Raw genomic sequence first — 20,541 nt, 5'->3', positions numbered from 1 at the left:
GCGAGCCCCGCCAGCCTGCCCCCCCCCCCCGATGACCGCGCGCAGTGGGCCTGTTCAGCATCTGTCTCCCGAGCACCGTTCAAACCAGCCGAAAATCGTACGATTTTCGTCTGGTTTTCTAGCGTGCTCCTTAGACAAAAGACGTGCCACCGTACAGTAGAAACGGTCGCACGTCTTCGTTCACACTGCTCGATTCTCGTACGATCGCGGGATTTCCCACGATTCTTGTACGAGAATTGAGCAGTGTATGGGCACCTTTAATGATAGACCACATCATATATGTATTTTTTTATTTTACCCAAAGTTCTACTCTAAAGCTTTGTGAATTGAGCCCAATTATAATAAATAATCATTTTGAGGTTTAAATTATTATAAAGTCAGACTGACATGAGTGGCATTTATAAACATGTAGATGCTTATAGACCTTGCAGCTCTCATTTCTCCCTTTACCACTAGTTCTTTAATGTGTTTACCCTGTTCTGTTACCTTTAATATCGAATATTTAACTGATTTTTTTTTCTTTTAATATGTTAGGACTCCCCTCATCGCTGCCAGCGTCATTGGAGGGCTGTTCATTATAGTCATCATGGGTCTAACCTTTGCTGTCTACATACGTAGAAAAAGCATCAAAAAGAAGAGAGCCTTGCGTCGCTTCTTAGAGACAGAGGTGAGACCTCGCTGTCATGCACAGCACAATCCTCAAAATGTATTGCTTCGTGCTCTAATGTCAGCCATATTTTATGAAACTCTCATGCCATCAGGAGGTCTTAAGGCTTTTATAGTGTTCTTTATAGCAAAAGCTACTAGGATAATCTTGAGTTAAATAGTGCGTAATCATAGCAGTAGGTATTATACCCTTGTACAATATTTGCAGCTTTGCTATAATGACATTAAAATTATATTTCAATCAAATTCAAATCTGCAACATAGAAATACATAGCGGTAAAATGTCTAACCCACTTTTGTTTTTTTTTAATCTTGGGCATACTTGAGGACACTAGACCACCCTGCTTTAAAAATTCAGCTGGCCACTGAATTGGTGATCTGGAGACACCTTATTAGCGATTAACAAAGTTGAAATACTGTGGCTGCTGTAACTGGCATGGCTTTGTTTCTTAACGAAGTCATGTGCTCACTAGCTCAGCACTGGTGATGAATAGCTGTATTTATCAGCAAATCCATCACATTTCATTTTAAAACAAGATCCTACCAGTTAAAATGTGCAGGCATCTAGAGGCTCAATAGCTTGTATCTCCACCTAGTTTCTGACATTTGGGTCCACTACAGGCAGCTGTCAATCTGGGGATAATTGCTAAGTGATTAAAAGACTCCCAAAATATTTGTAAGACCTTTAGAAAGTGTAGAAACTGCCGCTGTAAGAAAGTTAAAAAAAGGTGCAAATGTTCCAGTTTTCAAAAACTGTTAAACAAAATAATTATGTAGATGAGTCTAGAACAGTTTTTCTCAACCTGTGCAACCTCAGAACCCACTTTTGTCCTCGGTCCTTAAGTGGTGACCCAAGTTGCACTGCGATGGAACGCACGGCATTGTGGTATCATGCATTCTGGTGCGGGCGATTGAACTGTGAGTGGGAGGTGTATTGGGGTACCATTCTAATGAATGGCAATGCAACACACCTCCCCCACCAGAATGTGTAGTAAGTGTAATTGCGTGGTACAGTCTGTTAATTGTACAGGATTGTTCGATTAACGCACTGAACTACTGTGAACGGGCCCCCAAAGATACTGATAGACACACGCAACCACAGATACAATCTCACACACACGTACGCACTCCCAACAAATTAAAAAAAAAAAATCTTTTCTTTTTTTTGATCCACCCAGTCTCCCTGCCTTATGAGCACTGGAGTGGATCATCAGCCTGGGGGCCAGTGCAGGGCTGCTGTGCTGTGACAGAGTTCCATCCATACATGCATTGCTTGTACTGCTCCCCTGCGTGCCCTGTAGAGGTGCTAGCAGCCACAATGTGACGCCACTCTGGTCCAGGCACCTCTACAGGGCGCGTGAGGGAGCTGTAAGCAATGCATGTATGGATTGAACTCCCTCGCGGCCATAGCTTCACCCCACCCCACCTCAAGCTGACACTCGGCGCCAAGCAGCATATTTTGAATGGCTGCTCAACGCGAGAACTGATATTGCTACACTAGGGCAGGCTGAGGAGCCTCTCACCTAGAAAAGTGGAATGCATGCAGTGACCCACTGAAAACGGGGTCGCAAGCCACTTTTGGGTCATCACCCACCAGTTGAGAACCAAGGGTCTAGAATACACTATGAATGCCATTTTGTTGGCTATATTTATGTTCTACAGTGTATAAACTAGTATTATTATTGCAAATGACTGTGGGGATATCAATTTGTTTCTTGTTTGTGTAGTAGAATGTAAACTTTAATTAAAAGTTCCTCTTCATGTTGCAAAGTTAAATCACACGCTGACTATTATATCGCTAAAAAACTTCAGTAGTAAAAGATTCCTCAAGTATTCCCTGTGCCACCCAAACGTCTCAGCTGTTTTCAAGATTATAGTGTCATACAACCCTCACAAATTCTCTACAGAACATGGTAAACAAATAAATGTCACATTCAGCTGTGAAAGAGTTTTGGGTAAGGTTTCCCTTAAGTAAGCACTGCACATGCCTTGATGGTTGTAATCATGAAGCGAACCTAGCACAGTATAAGAAAATTCAGTGCCAACAGAGTGTCAAAAGCTTGTTTCCCATTAAATATTTATGAAAGCAGCTTTGCCACTGCTAATCGGGAACATGACCTGGCAGGTTTCAAATGCATTTAAACAATATTTTTTATTACAATTATTACTAATGATTTAAAAATTGCCGTCATCCCACATAATATAGTAGAAAATAAGAGATACAAACAAGGGTAATATAACTAAATACCAAGATATAATAATATATCTGTCAACTGACATACAGCTGTATAGCTAAATATTTACAGCATGATACAACAACCTATACAAGATACAGCAGAAGTGAGAGATTTATGGGCTTACACAGTTGAGCTTAACAAGTAAGTCCAGTTCATTTAAGAAAATAATATATATATACACACTGCAAGGGTTTTAGTGTTTTTTGTTTTGTTGTGCAGACTCCAATAATTCAGCATTTTTCAACCTTTTTTCAGCCACGGCACCCTTAAAAATTATGCAAAATGTTGAGGCACTCAAGTCTAAAATGTAAGGGGGGACCCCACGCAAAAACACGTGAAAAAGTGGGGTTCCATCCTTAGCATCTAAGTCCTCCCTTCAAATCAAGAGCCCCTCCTTCACATCAAAGCCCACCTTTTACATCAGAATTCTCCCTTTCACATCAGAGTTGCCCCTTACCTCAGTAACCCCCCCCCCCCCCCCTTCACATTAGAAGCCTCTTTCTTTTACATCAGTGTCCCCCTCCTTTTAATCAGAAGCTACTCTTCACATCAGAAACCCTCCTTTCACATTAGAAACCCCCTTTACATCCGACTATCACAAAATTTCAAGGTGCCCCTGTGGAAGCTAGAAGGCTGCATAATTCACAGTTCTGAAGAAACTAACATTAAAATAACAACAAGTTACAACATGACTTACTTGCACAATTATATATATATATAACAATGACAATGTTTCTCTGAGGCTCTATTCACACCTAGGAGTAGTGGGATTGCACATCAAACACACAAAAATCACAGATGCACAATCACAAAACGTGCACAAATGGCACCCCAAATGCAGCCAGGAATACATGCGCTCCTCCTCCGCTTATGTGCGTGTTAAAATGCGCAGAAAAAGCACAGAAAATGCGGAAGGCATGTTGCAGATTGTGCTACATGCACTACTTTACCAAGTCTGCCACGCATATAGGAACCCATTGAAATCAATGGGGATGATGGCAAATGCAGAAAACAAAAGAGCACAAACATGACACGCTTTCCTGCTATGTATAGGTGTGACTGGGGCCTAAGAATGGTCATCCTGGAATACCACCTTGTATGTATGGACTAAACCATTGTCCATCGGCCAAAACTGGGGTACTCATCATATGTATAAAGGTATATTAGTTATAATTGGGATTCCATCTTGATAGGCCTAATCCCAAAATCCAGCATTCTTTTTTAGTTTTGCATATTACAGAATAAGCTTGATTTATTGGTATGGGCAACATAACTATAATCATTTGCAGAAATGTCCATATATAGAGAATAAAGTTCGGTTTTAAATTATTGTGTTTTTTTATATAGTTGTCTGTTAAAAAAGTTTTGGATCTTGTATACTGCTACTTGAATACTCTTTCTTTTGTTTTTGCTATCCAGTTAGTCGAACCGCTGACACCAAGTGGAACTGCACCAAACCAAGCCCAACTAAGGATCCTAAAGGAAACAGAACTAAAGAGGGTGAAAATCCTGGGATCAGGTGCTTTTGGGACAGTGTACAAGGTCAGCATTTTAATATTTTAGAGTAGAGTGTATCTACAGGTGAAACTCGAATAATTAGAATACCGTGCAAAGTTCATTTATTTCACTAATGCAACTTAAAAGGTGAAACTAATATATGAGATGGACTCATTACATGCAAAGTAAGATAATTCAAGCCGTGATTTGTCATAATTGTGATGCTTATGGCTTACAGCTCATGAAAACCCCAAGAACCCCAAATCCACAACCTCAAAAAAGTAGATTATTACATGCAATCAATAAAACAAGGATTGTACATAGAACAATATCGGACCTCTGAAAAGTACAAGCATGCATATGTACTCAGTACTTGGTTTGGGCCCCTTTTGCAGCACTTACTGCAATTACTATTGCACGATATTCTAATTATTCGAGTTTCACCTGTATATAGTTTGTGTGAATTTATTTAAAATTTACCTGCTCTGTATGAACTAAAGGTAAGACTTCCACGAGACATCATACGAATTAAAGCAATTTTTATAAGATCCGATAAGATCTCTTTTACCCCTTAAAAATATTTTTTTCCTATGCAGTTTGGTCATATTTCCACCCATGGTGCTTTTGGATTATGTTGTTTTGTGTGTCCATTTAATGGACCACATATAGAACGCATAAAATCTGGTAAAAATCTTTTACCAGATTGTGTGCCAGACATTCAGCCTAACTTTTCCAGGACCAGTACAGATTAACAGGTTTCTGAGATAAAGCACCTTTTGTGTATAAAGTAAGGGGTTCATCATCATGAGGACTGGAATTTAATGGCAGTAATGTGGCCTGTTCTGATAAATATGCCTAAAATATTAAGGGAACGCTTTCCAGAGAAAATATGGAGGCTACAATTGATTATGCCCCATTCATAAATACTAGTTGCTTGGTTGTCATGCTGACCCTCTGGCTTTAATGACGTGAGTCAGTGATCTTAAACAAGTATGTTGATAAAGCATCTGTCTCTTTTTAAAAGTTGCTAAAATAAGCTCAGGCTGTAAAAGAATAATATGAATACTCACCTCTCCTGCTCCCTACACTGCTGAACCCTACTATGTCTTGAAGAAATCCTTCTCTGAAGTGTCTTCTGAAACCAACACTTCCGAGAGCATCAACTTGCTGTATCCTCTCAGCACTTAGTGGTTCTCTTTAGCTGACCTCCACATTGCTAGAAGACACAGGAGGTTGGCGGAAGCACACAGTGAATCATCACTCCTAGAAGTGTCATTTTCGAAAGAGCTTTAAGGGAGGACCTTGGTACCGTGTTCAGTGGTGCAGGAGGAAGGAGAAGTATGTTTTTACTTTATTCTTTTATGGGGTGAGCTTCTTTGAGCAGCTTTAGTAAAGTAACATATTTCTGACTTTGCATTGACTTTCCTCATCTGCAAATTGTTTTCTGGGCCAGTGACTGAAAATATTGAAGAATACTGAAAATATTGTCCGTGGGACAACAAAATAGGCAGGTAATTTGCATTTTCAAAACTAAGAAGGCAATGGCAGTCCATATACTTTTCTCTTTAAAGGTTCACTGTACGGCACTTTTTTTTTTATTTTTTTATTTAGTGATATATTTTTTTTTTATTTAGTGATATTTTCCATACTATGTCAGTTTGGTTTGAAGAGTATAAATGGTACAATTGCTGAATGTATTATGATACAGGCTGCAAAACATCACTGTTACTTGCAGCAAGGCTTCTTTCAGATTGGAAACATTTTTAAATGTGCACATGTACAGATAGCAGCAGAAATTACAGTCTGTGAACCATAGGCGCGAGACATCTGAATAGCATTGAAGTGAATGAGTCACAGAATGGTGCATTGGCAAACATTTGAACATGGTGGCTTGGTTCACCTGATCTTTCTTTTAGGACATGGATGGTATGTTGCTGAACTCAATGTAAATATTGGAATGCTGCTTCAAGCAGTAAGACTGGAAAGTTACATTCTCGTTTTAAATCCAGAAGTGCTTTCTAATTGCTGTCCAGTAGTTTAGATGGATGCAGTCTTTCCAAGCTGCCGGCTACTGGGCTAGTGGAGCATAATATTTTAATAAAATCCCTGCCAACCATTGGTGATAGAAATAATAGGAAACAACTTAAAGAAAGACCATTATTGCAACAAGGAAAACATGTCCAACTATACATGCTTTTCTATATCTGAATGTCCATTTCAATAAAAATTAGTGTTAAAACTGATCCCTGGGATAAGCAAATATTTTATAATTACAAGAAGCATGTGTATTTTTACTTTACTTTACAGTTTAGGTGTGATTTGTGTATTTGTCCCAGATCTGTGCAGTAATCCAGTGTGAAATGTTTCCTCTGTGCAGGAGCTCCCTATAATAAAGACCAGTCGCTGTTTCTCTATCTTCTTGTGCAGGGTGACTGGTCTTGTATCCGCCCCTCCTGTAGTTTTCTGCAAACAGACTGTTGTGGGTGGGGCCTGATGGGTCCTCCCACAGCTCTGCTGTCTGAACAGTTTATGTGCTGCACAGTGTTGATGTCACCAGTAATTTAATGAAGTAAGAATTGTGTTTGCAAAGGCATTTGGTGCACACAAAAGGGGTTATTCACAAAGCTGCCAAAGGCAGCCGAGTGAATAACCCAGCCGAAGTGAAGTGAGCCGAACTAGATCCGGCTATTCACTACGGCTCAGTATGGCTGATTTTAGTCTTACATCGGCTGGCTTCAGCTGCACTTCGGTCAGCCAAAGTGCAGAAGGACTTCGACTCAGCTGATCCAACATCTGGATCGGCTGAGCCGAAGCTCCGGCAGTTCACTTGCTGTCGTTTTCCCCTATTCACATAGGGGCCAAACGGCAGTGAGTGAATAGCCGAATGCCGCCGAGTGGCATTCGGCTCAGCTGTTCTGCTTGGTACCTCCGTGGTACCGAGCAGAATAGAAAATAGTAGAAAAAAAGGTTAACATTTTTAAAAAAAATGTTAATAAATAGTAAAATTGAAATATAAATAAAGATATTTTTAAAAAGAAAAAATAATTGGGCAGCGCTAACAATGACAGAGGTCACGGCCGCCTCCCCCAGTTGTTATTGTTTAATGACATCAGCATCCCCAGGTCATTTGGGGACGCTGATCTGTCATTACAACTGGGCAGAGCCAGCCGTGGGATCATGGTTGGCCCCGCCCAGCTGTAATTTCCGGGGATTACGGCCGACCTTCAGCAGGCCGTTCGCCTCGCTTCGGCTGTCACTTCGGCTCAGTCGGGCTGAAGCATATGCCTTTGGCTCAGCTGAGCCGCTCGGCTGCCATTGGCTGCTGTACAGGCTACGACTGAACCGAAGGGCTCCGGCGGCCAAAGAGAGCTGAAGGCTCCTTCGTGAATAACCCCCAAAGTGAATTTATATCTTTGTGGCTATTAAAAATACATTATAATTGAAGAATTAGGCCAAGTGTTCAGCTTTAAAGAAGAACTCCAGACATATTAAACTTTAACCATTGCATAATATTGTGACCTTCTTAAAAACACAATTGCATTAAAGCCTTTTATGTCCTATTACTAACTAGAAGTGTTTTGAAAGCTCACAAGACTGTAATGCTGGGTTCCAGCCTAAGGGTATAGGTGAACCAGGCCTAAGGGTATAGGTTTCTTGAAGCTCTTACAGCTGCAAAGACCTTTCCTGTGCACACATGCAAAACACTCAGGGGGTGATTTATCAAAACTGGAGCAGCTGTACATGGCAACCAAACAGCTTCCCTCCTCAGTTTGTTCAGTTAAGATTTGAAAATAAAAGAGAGAGGCTGATTGGTTGCCATGCACAACTTCTCCAGATTTTGTCAGCTCCAGTTTTGATAAATTCCCTTCTCAATATGTAAAGCATTCCTCTATAAAGATTGGAAACAACCTGTGGAATCATGGCTTCCTCCTGACAATGTGAAACAGCTTTTCTCACTGTACCCTCAGTTTGCCCTTGATCCTAACTATTTAGGGATTGTTGGGGAATTCCATTTCACATGGTCTTGTGCACCTATTGTATGGGTTCTGATTTTAGAGTTCCCCGGGATTTGATCGTGCTGCCAGCTTCAAACAAGTATTTGGGAATAAAGAATCACACAAAATATATACAAAACTAAGAAACAGAGGGCAGAGCATCAACCAGTAAGAATCATGCACGTGTATATAAACTAATATCAGCTCCTATGGGTCATAGAACAGTCACACAGGTGGTAACAGAAAATGAGATAAGAAGACAGTTGTAATGATACAAGAATGCAGCTGCGAACAAGTGAAAGAGTTTTAAGGCCAGTTTATTCAGAACCTTCTAAAAAGCACAAAATATTCTATTAATTCTCCTATGACCTATTGCTGGATTATATCCAGTGTGGAAATGATTCCGTTACAATAGACTAGGAGAATTAGTCTAATGATTGTACCCACATCCTTCGCCTTGAGTCTAATTTTACAGAACAGTGTCTCAAGTTGAAGGAGGATCCTTCTGTTCGCTAATCTTCTTAAATAACCTCTGCTCTTCTGGAGGTCGCTAGATCTTCACCTCCCCCTGCGTCTGAACCAGGCAATCCATTCCCAAAACTGGACTCTGTTAGGTATCTCTTTCTTGACCACATGGTTTATTTTCCCTGGAGTCAAAGTATTGACTTTCAAATCTATGCATATGATGTGCCCCCCTTGAGGAATGAGTGTTCCTCAACTACATGTGGCAGAGCCTCACTTAATATTATAGAGGAAGAGGCTGTCAGCTTCAAGTTGGAAGCTGACAGCTTTTTCTCCATTCAGATCGGCTTTTAGCCGGTTACACAACATGGAAAGCCTGTCATGGACGGAGCACTGCCTGCTAATTAAAGGCAGCTCTGCATATGGCTTTTGACAGATAGATAGGTTACACAGCAGCGGGTTTCACCACTTTGCAATAGCCAATAGCAAACTAGCTATTGCACCGGCCCTCTGCTGCTGTAAATCACTAAAGGGGACCTGATGGAGAACTTCAGGTCCTCTCTGCTGATTGACAGCAGCAGTGGGCGGGTGCAATAGCTAGTTTGCTATTGGCTATTGCAAATTGAAATAGCCAATAGGAATCTAGCTATGCATTCCTATGGAGATTTTTTTTTTTTTACTCTGACTGCAGCCATTGGCTCCGATGTCAGTAGAAAAAAAAAACAGGGAAGGGAAAGGTTTACTCTGCTCGATCTAGCAGAGTAAACCTTTCTGGGAGAAAGTGTTTCTCTCACGACCGGCCGGGAGCCGCTATCTAAAAGCGGAAGACTCCCGGAGCATCTGGGAGAGTTGGGCTGTCTGGAGATCAGTATCCCTGGTTACCTGGTAATCTGTCTGATCTGTCTGTGCAAGTGGCCGGAGCCAGCCGTGAAATGACGGCTGGTTCCGCCCAGCAGCCAATGGCTGGCTGTTCGGCCAACTTCGCCTTTCACCTTGGCTCAGTCTAGCCAAAGCATATGCCTTGGGCTCAACTTCGGGAGCTGTACGGGCTATAGTGAATGGTCCTGGGGCCGAAGCTAGCCATAGGATCAGCTGAAGCTACGGCTAGATCCTTCTGCAGCTTCGTGAATAGACCCCATAGTAACATGATTTGTTACTTGTTTAGATTGCCATACAAGAGCCTTTAGTTGTAAGTGAATATAAAAAAATATTCAGTATATGACTGGTATCATGCTGTGGCATGCTTTAAAGATGCAGTTGCTATACTCACATGCTCACATGCGATACAGAAGGAATGTCTTTATCTGAAAGTACCTGAACTAGGAGTTAATACAAGGAGGGTGAATAGTACAGGAATTGTAATACCATTTCAGGAGCAGCCATATCAACTAAACTCAGTGTGCACAGAAACGTTGCAAACTCCCCAGCCTGCTTTGCCTGGCATGCAGTCTAGTCAAATGACAAAGCGTCTTCCTTATCCAGGAATGTTCTGGCCTGAAGCTATTTGCATTTTGCTGGTATGCCTTCTGCAAACACCCGCCACTGAAAATAAACTGGCAGGCATCTCCCAGCGTCCCCAAGGCTAGCCGTATCCTTATCCACTTACTTGCTGCTACGGGCACATATTTCCTGAAGCTTTTCATTTTCTTTTTTTTATTAACTGTTTATATGCCAAAGTAGCTCAATGCATATCTACACCAGTGCTGAGCTACAATCCTGTAGAAACATATATTTCTTTAAAGATTACGTTTTGCCAGAAGATTTCGAGAGCAGTGCACTGCCTGCCCTATACCCTCTCCTCCCTGCTGTCAGTCAGAACTGCTGTCCATTGTCGTCAGATATCAGTGGCAGGAGGTAGGACGAGCTATCCTTCAGTGCTGCTTAGCAACCACCGCACAGATTTGAATGGGATCAAGTGCAATGTGCACTTGTTCTCCTGGGAGGTTTAACAAGCTTCTTCATCTTCTGGCTAGACTTCCTCTTCACTGTGGCTATAATGTATCTGTAAGGGGGTACAAAAACCCTGACAATAAATGATCCCAGATGCGTGACTATGTGAATATATTTTTTTTCCCTGAAACTCATGGGTTACTCTGTACCAGTGCAACCAGATGCTTTTTTTTGCCACAGAGAGGTCACAACTAGATGTAGATACTACATAATTTCTATCCTCTTCTCCTATTCAGCATTCTGACTCACAGCCTATCAGAGCACAGCCCAACACTGCTCCTCTGTCATTTAAGTTTCTGTTCACAGGAAACGAGCACAAACACCACCAGGATGGGGGAAGCAGTTATTCCACTTCATTTTTATGATAGTTTTCCTTCAGCCCAGAGAAAAAAAAGGTGGCTGCTCCTCCTTCACACTCTGCCTCACCCCAACCAACTGTTTTCTCACAGCTGTTCAATTTCCCATCTTCACACCTCTCCCTTCTACCAGAGATAGCACTGAGTTGCTACATACTCTGTAGGGAGATGGATCTGTCCCCTTAAAGAGCCCCTAACATATCTGTACAGTTTCAGAACACTGATTCCCGGACATATCCTGCAAACAGTTTGTCTTTTTGGATAACCACACAGCTGGCTAAATTGCGTTGCTGAAAATCAAATTATTTCACCAATGGATGTGGGGCTACCTTCAAAACATGCATTATTGGTTTAATTTAAGGACATCAATCGCACCGATGAGATTCAAATCCATGCATGAAATTATATTATTTGACCAACTAATGGGAAGTTTCTAAAAATACGTTACAAGTTCTTATGCATTAGAAATGGTGTTAATCCAAGAATTTTCCTTTGTGTGATATATAACGTTATTGTAAAAGGTAGAATCTGCTGGAGTTGGTTATGAATAATTTCATAGTTCTCCAAATGTAGAAAGGTGATAACCAGAAAAAATGCTTCCTGTGGATGCACATTTATAAACTCCTATGTGAACAAGAGCAGTATGATGCCATCTGTTGTTACCATGGTAACCCAGAACCATTCTCCTATGCATGAAATGAACAATGAAACTGAAGTTCAAGAATAATATTTAATGGTACCTGACTGCCTTAATAGTTCATTTGACCAATGGGCATGAGCTTATCAGCAAATCCATTTTATGATGTGACTTAAAATGTTAAGGTTCCATTCCAGTTACGGTCACAAATCCAACTTTTTTTGCATTTCTTTCGGCTTCATTCAGTCTTCAGTTTAGCAAGTGGAATCACTGTTAAATCTTCCCTGAAATAGGTAGCTGTATGGTTGATATTCTCTATTGTTCTGAGTGTTTAAGTAAGGACAGGAGGTGCCTGCTGGGCAGTTCTTGTTTAGCCAAAGGCAATATGGCTCAATTCACAGAACTGAAGCACAAGTCTCCAACCACATATCAAATCTCCTATCAGATCATTTTGGCAACAGGGTATATTTCACATCAAATTTAATTTTTATATTACAGAGTCAGTTCAGTTGTTTCTATGTATTAAAGTTTTCATTACAGAAGAATAGTGAAGGGGTTAGGCTCTGTTTAGGGGTTAGCATTAATATGTAAGGTAGATTAATTGTTAATATGTACGACTGAAATCAGCCGTACAAGCCTGAAGTGAATAGCCGAACAGCGATCAGCTCACTTCACTTCGGATGGGTTATTCAATCGGCTGTCTTCTGCAGCTTTGTGAATAACCCTGTAAGTTTGCTCAAATAATTCATTATTGCAGTCTGTTTTTAAGTCTGCAAGTCTTCAATTTTCCTATAGCTACAATGAAATAAAGAATGCAGCAAACAATACAAAAATGGCAACTGATGCAATCAATTTATAATTAGGTGTACATAAAAAGGCCTTTTCACAGAACAAACACAATACAAGAAATTCCCAGAACATGTACCAGCTAGCCAGCAAATAAAATAAAAAAATACACCTTTTCAACTATTTGCATTAAAAACAGTCATTTTAGTTGCCATTTTTGCAAATATACTGTATATGAAAGCCTCACTGCCTTGTCAAAGCTCTTCTATGAAGTGTGGTCCCTAACTCTAATCTATAAGAGCTCCCATCTTGGAACATATATAGCAATGACTAAAATTAAGGGCAGGTATACAATGAGGTAGCCCAACCCTCCGTGCAGTGAAACTCCAGAGGCCCAGCACAGTACAATGGCAAACACCATTAGTTTATAGCTAGCTTTTTAAAGTAAGGTGCACATGGTAAGTTGCTTTTTACAGTAAAAACACAATACACAATTTTTGCATCACACTTACTAGCTAGCTAGCAAAAAATAAAAACCCTATAAAAACAAAACAAACACATTTACACTGTTTGAACAATAGAATCGAGAATGCAGGTGCCATATGGGGGTCCAGAAAAACAGAGAAATACGGAAAACAAAAATCACAATATTTTTATGATTTGTACTGAGCTGAGGATCTAAAGTGGAAAACTTTTGGAAATCGGAAAAAAAAACAGCTAAGTGGATAACCTGAAAGCAGTACAATAGAAAATAACCACTTAGTGCAAGGAGACTGTTAAAATGGAAAAGGGTCAAGCGAAAAACAAGCAAAAAGGATCTAACATTCCAGTTGCTGCTGTGAAAATCAAAAGGCTGGGTGCTAAAGTTTTGTAATGACTTCAGATATGGCACTCAAACTGAAATTTTTCTTAACAATTTGTGCACTGTAACATTAATTGGTCTTTGTAAACTGTGAATGTCCATGGGAAAGAAAGAATACATATATTGTTTTGCTTGAAATAACGCATGCCAAATTTCTTTATTTTATGTGTTATTTTTGCAAATTTAGTATCGTTTGCCACCATTTTGCTATCCCACTCTCATCTATATTACCCATTTAATACATGCATCATTGTGTATCAGTCATCTTTGGTTTGCTGGCTTCAGAATAGTTCTTAATATACAAGTTCATAGTTTTCTAAAATCCTGTCACCTTGCCAAAATTGAGGTTGATTTACTGGAGTTATTTTTACATTAGTCTTTTTCATTTGAATTACTTAATCAATCTCAACAATATTTTTTTTTTAAATCTCCTTGTCTGACTGAGCATGTGAAAATGACTCCTTTCTTAAATCAGATCCTTAGGGGTTGATTTAGTAAAGGCGAATAGGCTGTGCACTTTGCAAGTGAATGTTCCCTTTGCTTAGTGAATAATGTGAAGCTCTGCTGACTTCCATCATCCAATCATGTGCAAGCAAAATACTGTTGTTTTTTTTTTTTACTTTCCTTTAACATGATTGGATATTCTTTGCAAAGCGAATTTGTACCTCATTCACTAAGCTAAGGGGAAATTGAAAAGCCTATTTAGTAAATCAACCCCACAATGTTGGTGCTGTCAAGATAGCTCGCGGAAGCTCACTGAAGCATAAATGAAATTAGACAAGCCTGCTTCATGTAAAAGAAGTGGCAAAAAATGTGGCATCACCAGTATCCCTGTTATTTAAACAGCCAACAGTCCTTAGATACATGTCTTTAGAAATACTGGGGATGCTGTATTCCAGAAAATTACCTGGAGTATGCAATTTTTTCTCATACAGAAAAGCAGACAAGGGTACTTAACAATTCAAACATATGAGGCATGGAGGGACCAAACAATATTTTAAAGAGTGTTGATGTAATTGTACCTGACTATGCCATTATGCAATTTTGGATCCTATTTAGGTACATTAGCTAACAGTGGATTAGACAAGCTGTATTTCAGTTAAAACGGCAATGTTGGCATAGGAATATATATTTTTAGCATATGTAACATAGATTGTATTGTATGGAAATGAAACAATACCTTAAGGGAAGAAACAGAAGATAGTCCAGTATGAGCAGTAAATGGCTTATAATAAAAGGCTTTGATAAAATTTATATACTGTGGGGGGAATTTATCAAAACTGGAGCAGACAAAATGTGGAGCAGCTGTGCATGGCAGCCAAGCAGCATCTCTCTTCAGTTTGTTGAGTTAAGATTTGAAAATGAAAGAGAGAAGCTGATTGTTTGCCATGCACAACTGCTCCAGATTTTGTCTGCTCCAGTTTTGATAAACTCTCCTCAACATATCTTAAAATAAAACCTGCTTAACCTGCTTATAAATAGTACATGTTCATCACTTTCACAAAAATAAAATTGATATATGTTCTGTACTAAAATTACAGTTTTTTGTGGTCTAGGGTATCTGGGTTCCGGAAGGGGAGACGGTAAAAATCCCTGTGGCTATTAAAATCCTGAATGAGACAACTGGACCCAAAGCCAATGCAGAATTCATGGATGTAAGTAACACTTTATTATATTATTATATATGAAAAAAGACATGATTATACATTTACCTGAGCCTTTCAGCAAGGGAACAATATTTGCTTTGCTGCCATGAAGAAATCAGTTTGTCTCAATCCGCAGCAGCCTCTTGGTCAAGATACCTACAACACCACAAAATTGGTAAGCATGGGAGTGTGCTCCACATTAAAAACAAGTATTGTTGTCAAAATATAAGTCTTAGGCACAACCAGTTTTTGGTGAACCCATTGAGTTTCAGGGATTGGTGATTGCTATATTCAGAAGAGCTTGCCTATTCTACTGCTCCTTTCCTAAATGATGTGACCTAATGTCATTTTTGTCCTTTGCCCTCCTGTTGCTCTTGCCTTTTCCTTGTCTGACTTCTCAGTTTTACACTAATCTGTATGATAAACCCGATTTGCCCCTTGCCCACTGCCTTGTAACTCAGACTTAGATTTTACTGTTTGATGCTTCCAGAATATGACCTGAAGGTTTATTCAATGGTGACAACTGACCAAATCAGATCCCCAAATTGACAGATATATTTCATAAAGCAACCAATTTTAAGACCAGCAAGTTTTGTGCAGAATCAAACAGGCTAGTGGCATATAACTAGGGACAGGTGACAATCAGAAAAGACGACAGACAAGTTGAATCTAAAAGAAAGGCTGGGTGAAAGCCCCCAAAATAGGCCTGCTCACTATTAGTTTCAGAACTCAACAAAAGATAAAGAGGAATCCTTTTTGCTCAGGTGTCTTGTAACATCAGAAGTGTTCCTCCTGCATGTTTCTGGAAAAAATGCCCCCAGTCAGAAAAAGGTTGCCAGAAAGATTAGACTCCCAGTAGACATGTGCGATCCGTTTCGTTACGAATCGAAATTCGTACGAATTTTCCTGAAATTCCGAATTTTGGAGCATCCGAAATCCGAATGGCAGTTTCCGAATTATATCCGAAATACGAAATTCCGTTAACGAATTTCGGATCCGAATTTCTTTGAAACAGGAACTAATATTACCCCTGTAAATGAGGTTGAACAACATGACAAGATTTTTTTTAATCCGAGATACGGATCCGCTGCTGCTGATGCATTACAATACACAGTTACACACACAGGCAGGAAATACGAAATTCCGTTGACGTATTTTCGTTCCGTTACGAACATTCGTTATATTAAGGTTAAGAAGCAAAGTACATTTATATTGGAGTTGATGGTATTTTTTTTTTAAATACGAAATTCGGATACGGAATCCGTTAACGGAATTCATATTTCGTTTTGGTTGACCAATCAGAGGTTCCCTTCTGCTGCTGAGAGTTGCAGTACAAATACAGGCAGGAAATCCGAAATTCCGTTGACGTATTTTCGTTCCGTTCCGAACATTCGTTTTATATTGAAGTTAAAAAGCAAAGTACATTTATATTGGAGTTGAAGGTATTTTTTTTAAAATCCAAAATACGAAATTCGGATCCGGAATCCGTTAACGGAATTCGTATTTCGGATAAAAAAAAACAACTACCACTCCAATATTAACAAAGGTATTTTGCTTTTTAACTTCATCATAATGAATGTTCGTAAAGTTACGAAAATATAACCGCCACTAACGAAAATTCGTATTTCGTATGAATCCGAATACGAATTGAGTTCAGTTACGAATTACGAAATACGAAATAACGGATATTCCGAAACGAAACAGAACAAATTTTTTGACGGCGCACAAGTCTAACTCCCAGCGGATGACCTGCACAGAATAAGAGGTGGATAATAGTTACTGCATCGTCTATGGATTTAGTGAAAGTCATGGAATTTCCAAGAAATAATTAGGCCTTTAACTTGTGACCATAAGTGAGAATAAAGCACTAAACTGATGATTAAAATTGCAGGTTTGTGGTGAAATGTCAGTAGGCTAGTTATTATTGTAGGTCCTTGTAGGACTGGGGACTAATTAGAACCTCTTTTGGGTTATTACTGCTATCCAGGGCTCCATACAGATATTTCCTCTTACTTAATGTGTTACTATAAAAGGCTTTCAAAGTCTAACTTCTAAAAATAAAATCTGTACCCCAACTCCCTGTCCTTTAACCTGTTGGTTACCCTGATTACTCATTCCCCTGTCTGAAGTGTAACACTTAATCCAGAGCTAGCACCTATCTAAACTTAACCCTAAACCTAGCTCTTAAATTTAACCCTCACCTTAACACTTTAGCCATAAAACTGACCCTTGACAGTTCTCCTGAACCCATCATTTCTCTGTTGGATGTATTATAAAATAGTTACCAAGTCTTCACCCTAATCTTTGACCCTAAATGTTTCCCTGATTTATACCTTTTATGCCAAAACGAATTATCTCTGAAATGCTACATATACTGGATACCACTACTGTGACCTTCTGTGAACTGAGATCTCACAATGGTAAGATACGGGTGTTGCAAAATACTGATCCACTAAACCACAATAACACATGATCCCCACAATGCAGTTGGCAATAAAGCTTCTTTATAAATCACCCGACATGCGAAGACAGCAGGAAACCTTTTATGTGAAAAGAACATATAAGCAGTCTAGAAATTTCTAGGATCACATTTTAAAAGATATAATGTATTCACTTTTATGATGTTTTTCCTATTCAAGAAATAATGCATTAATAATTTCATGTCAAGGTGGTCTGTAATTCAGAACAAATCAATAATATGGATACAATGAAGTGTTTAATCTGACAATTTGTATACACAATGAACTGGCATCAATCATTATGGAAAATGCAGAACCTTTAATGATGAGTAGGGCATCAGCATGTCATTTTCATTAATGAGAAATCACAATGTTCCACAGGCTTTGGGATATACAGGTAACAGTACCTGCAGTATATTAAAACATTCTTGCTGAGTATTAAATTCCTATTATGGGAAGTTATTCAGATGCAATTTTAATCTGCTTTTGAACTGCAAGTCCCACCATGCATTTCTAAAGGAATAGAGTATAGGAATAGAGTAATGGAGAAATCTCAGAGTGACAATACATGTTCCAGTGCAAAGCAATCTCCCCAGCGGTGATCCAGGCAATAAGAAAAAGGTAAAAGAGGTTCTAACCCTTCCTTACTTTATCCAAACCTAGAAACAAAACCATTTGGCTAGACTTCCACCCTTACTCTCTGTGTGGAAGCAGTGGCCTCTTTGCAAAGGTGTGTCATATCCTCTGCTGAGTTCAACAATGGTGATTGGAGAGCTCTAGTTCTGACTCAGCAGGATGGGTGTGCGTTGGACATCTGCAGAGAGACCACTGCTTCCAGATAGAAAGCAAGGATCTTTTGTTACAGCATGCTGGCAGACCTTTTGTTCTGATGCACCTGAAATCTATGTAGCTGATTTAAACTGAAAGTTCATTAATTCTTTAAAGTCATGGTCCACCTTTTGGAAATGGCAGTAAATTACCCCACATTAATCACATTAAAAAGTCAAATTATTAAATGTTTGCATTGAAGCCTGCAGAGCATTGCAACCATCATCAGTCAGTGTATCATGGGGGCAATGCACAGGCTGCTGCAGTGTTTGTCCCAGCCCCTAGGCCCTTATGGAGGTATTGAGCTTCTGTTATGGGGCTGGAGAGCGTAAACAATGGACTACAAGTGCAGTGACGGCACCGCGCTCCATTGCTTCATTGCAATCTGTTAGGCTCTCTGCTGAGGTGGCAGATGGGACTCCCAGTCTTCCTATTCACAGAACACCCTGGGAATGGATCTGTGAATGGATGATGTGCCAGTGTGGGTGGAGCTATGCACAGCTTTACTAAATTAACATAAATCACACGACTCTCCAGGAAGAAGCATCCTGTGATTCAGGAATGTTGGGGAGACAGTTTGAGGGTGTGTGGAGGGGTAGGGGGTAGTTGGTGAAAGTGACTGTTTCATGTTACACCATTTAAATATGATTGTAACATTAAGCAGCTGGACTGTCCCTTTTAAAGAAGAACTCTGGGCAAAATTATTGCAATAAACCATTGCAGTGGGGCTACCCCTGCTGCCTTGCTCACTCACCACTTCAGCGGTCTAAGGTCCTGTAAGTCATCATGTCCTATACAGTCTGTAGGATGTGAGGACACAGAGGGGCATTCCATCGCTGGAGCGGAGAAGGAGACAGGCTGCAGGCACCAGTCTAACAGCTAGACAACATCGAGGTTTGGGTGAGTATAACTTTTTTATTTTTGTCCCTTGATAAAAATGGGCACTTAAACCTTGCAGTGCGGGAGTTATCCCACTGCAAGGGTTAAGAATAATTATGCCCTGAGTTCTTCTGTAAGCTTTTTGTTTCATTGTTTAGTTTTGTCTGTATATTTCATTATTTCACAGCATAGTAGAAAAAAGTAGCATTTTTTTTCAACCATTGACTTCTGCATGCGTATTAATTATCCTAAACACTTACATCCTCTTGTAGCTTGTAATTGTAACTGGCCAGACAGCGTAATTCCCAAGCATTCCAAGAATCAGAAAGAAATTACAGCATGTCTAATGAGAGTTATTTCATATGACTAACTTGCTGGAAAATTATAATGTAATGGTGAGACATTCAATTGCTGCCCAGCATTTACACTCATTCTCCATTGCAGAAACAGTACAAACCTTATTATGAACATGTAATCTTAGATATAACAATGCATACCATGGAGAAGAAATAGAGCATGACTTTTGCATAAACCTTGCCATGCTATACAGCTCAAACGTCTATTTGGTATTCCTTTGTTATAAAGCTCAGTCTGATTTTTTTTTTAAAACAAACAAAAAAAAAAAACATGGACTTTAACATTTAAAGTGAAGCAAAAAAGAAATGTAAACCTTTGTGGAATATTACATTATGGGGAATGGGGTGAATCTTGTTATCCAATTATGTACATGTATATGGCTACCAAGCAAGCTGTTGCCAAACAAAAGGCATAGGAAGCTTGACACTGCCATGGGGGACGTGTTCCAATGACAAAATTAAAAATAAATGCACTACAAAGACAGAATTGTGAGGAATCCCTAAAAACACCAATACACAATTACATTATGACTGCTTTTAGACAACTCTTGTAGTGAGGGTTCAGGGTTATCTATTCCTTCAAAATATTGGGTCTTGTAACTCAGGGCAAAGGCTGTACACTGCATTATGGGTTGTTCTTTATTTCTGACAGTGAACCTGCAAAGTTCTTCACCAAACATACACAATTTATTAGCCCATCAGGAGAAGAGAGGTTTTATTTGACATTGAAATAAGGAGAAGAGAGCCAGAGTCATAGTCTGCAAAATGTTGCCAATTCAGCTATCCTTTTTTTAATTTTTCCATAACTGATCAGCGCTGTAGGCCACCTTCAAGAGATGGGTCAATAGTGTTTAAAACAATTTCTGAATCTCACAGGGGTTTTTTTTTGGGGGGGGGGGGGGGGGGGTGGTTTGTGGGGCCGCCG

The 20,541-nt window shown here is 39.7% G+C and overlaps 1 protein-coding gene across 1 annotated transcript in view; it reads left to right on the top strand.

The window, feature by feature from the left end:
- The window catches only part of ERBB4 (erb-b2 receptor tyrosine kinase 4), a 160,522-nt gene that overhangs the window by 16,828 nt on the left and 123,153 nt on the right, over positions 1–20,541 (top strand). The window contains exons 4-6 of the mRNA XM_018563608.1: positions 535–667; positions 4,323–4,445; positions 15,005–15,103. Coding sequence (XP_018419110.1) covers positions 535–667; positions 4,323–4,445; positions 15,005–15,103 — 355 coding nt within the window. The remainder of the gene's footprint in view (positions 1–534; positions 668–4,322; positions 4,446–15,004; positions 15,104–20,541) is intronic.

Source organism: Nanorana parkeri, unplaced genomic scaffold (assembly GCF_000935625.1).
Source record: "Nanorana parkeri isolate BGI_ZX_2015 unplaced genomic scaffold, ASM93562v1 scaffold680, whole genome shotgun sequence".
NCBI lineage: Eukaryota > Metazoa > Chordata > Amphibia > Anura > Dicroglossidae > Nanorana > Nanorana parkeri.
This window is presented reverse-complemented; position numbering and strand designations above follow the sequence as displayed.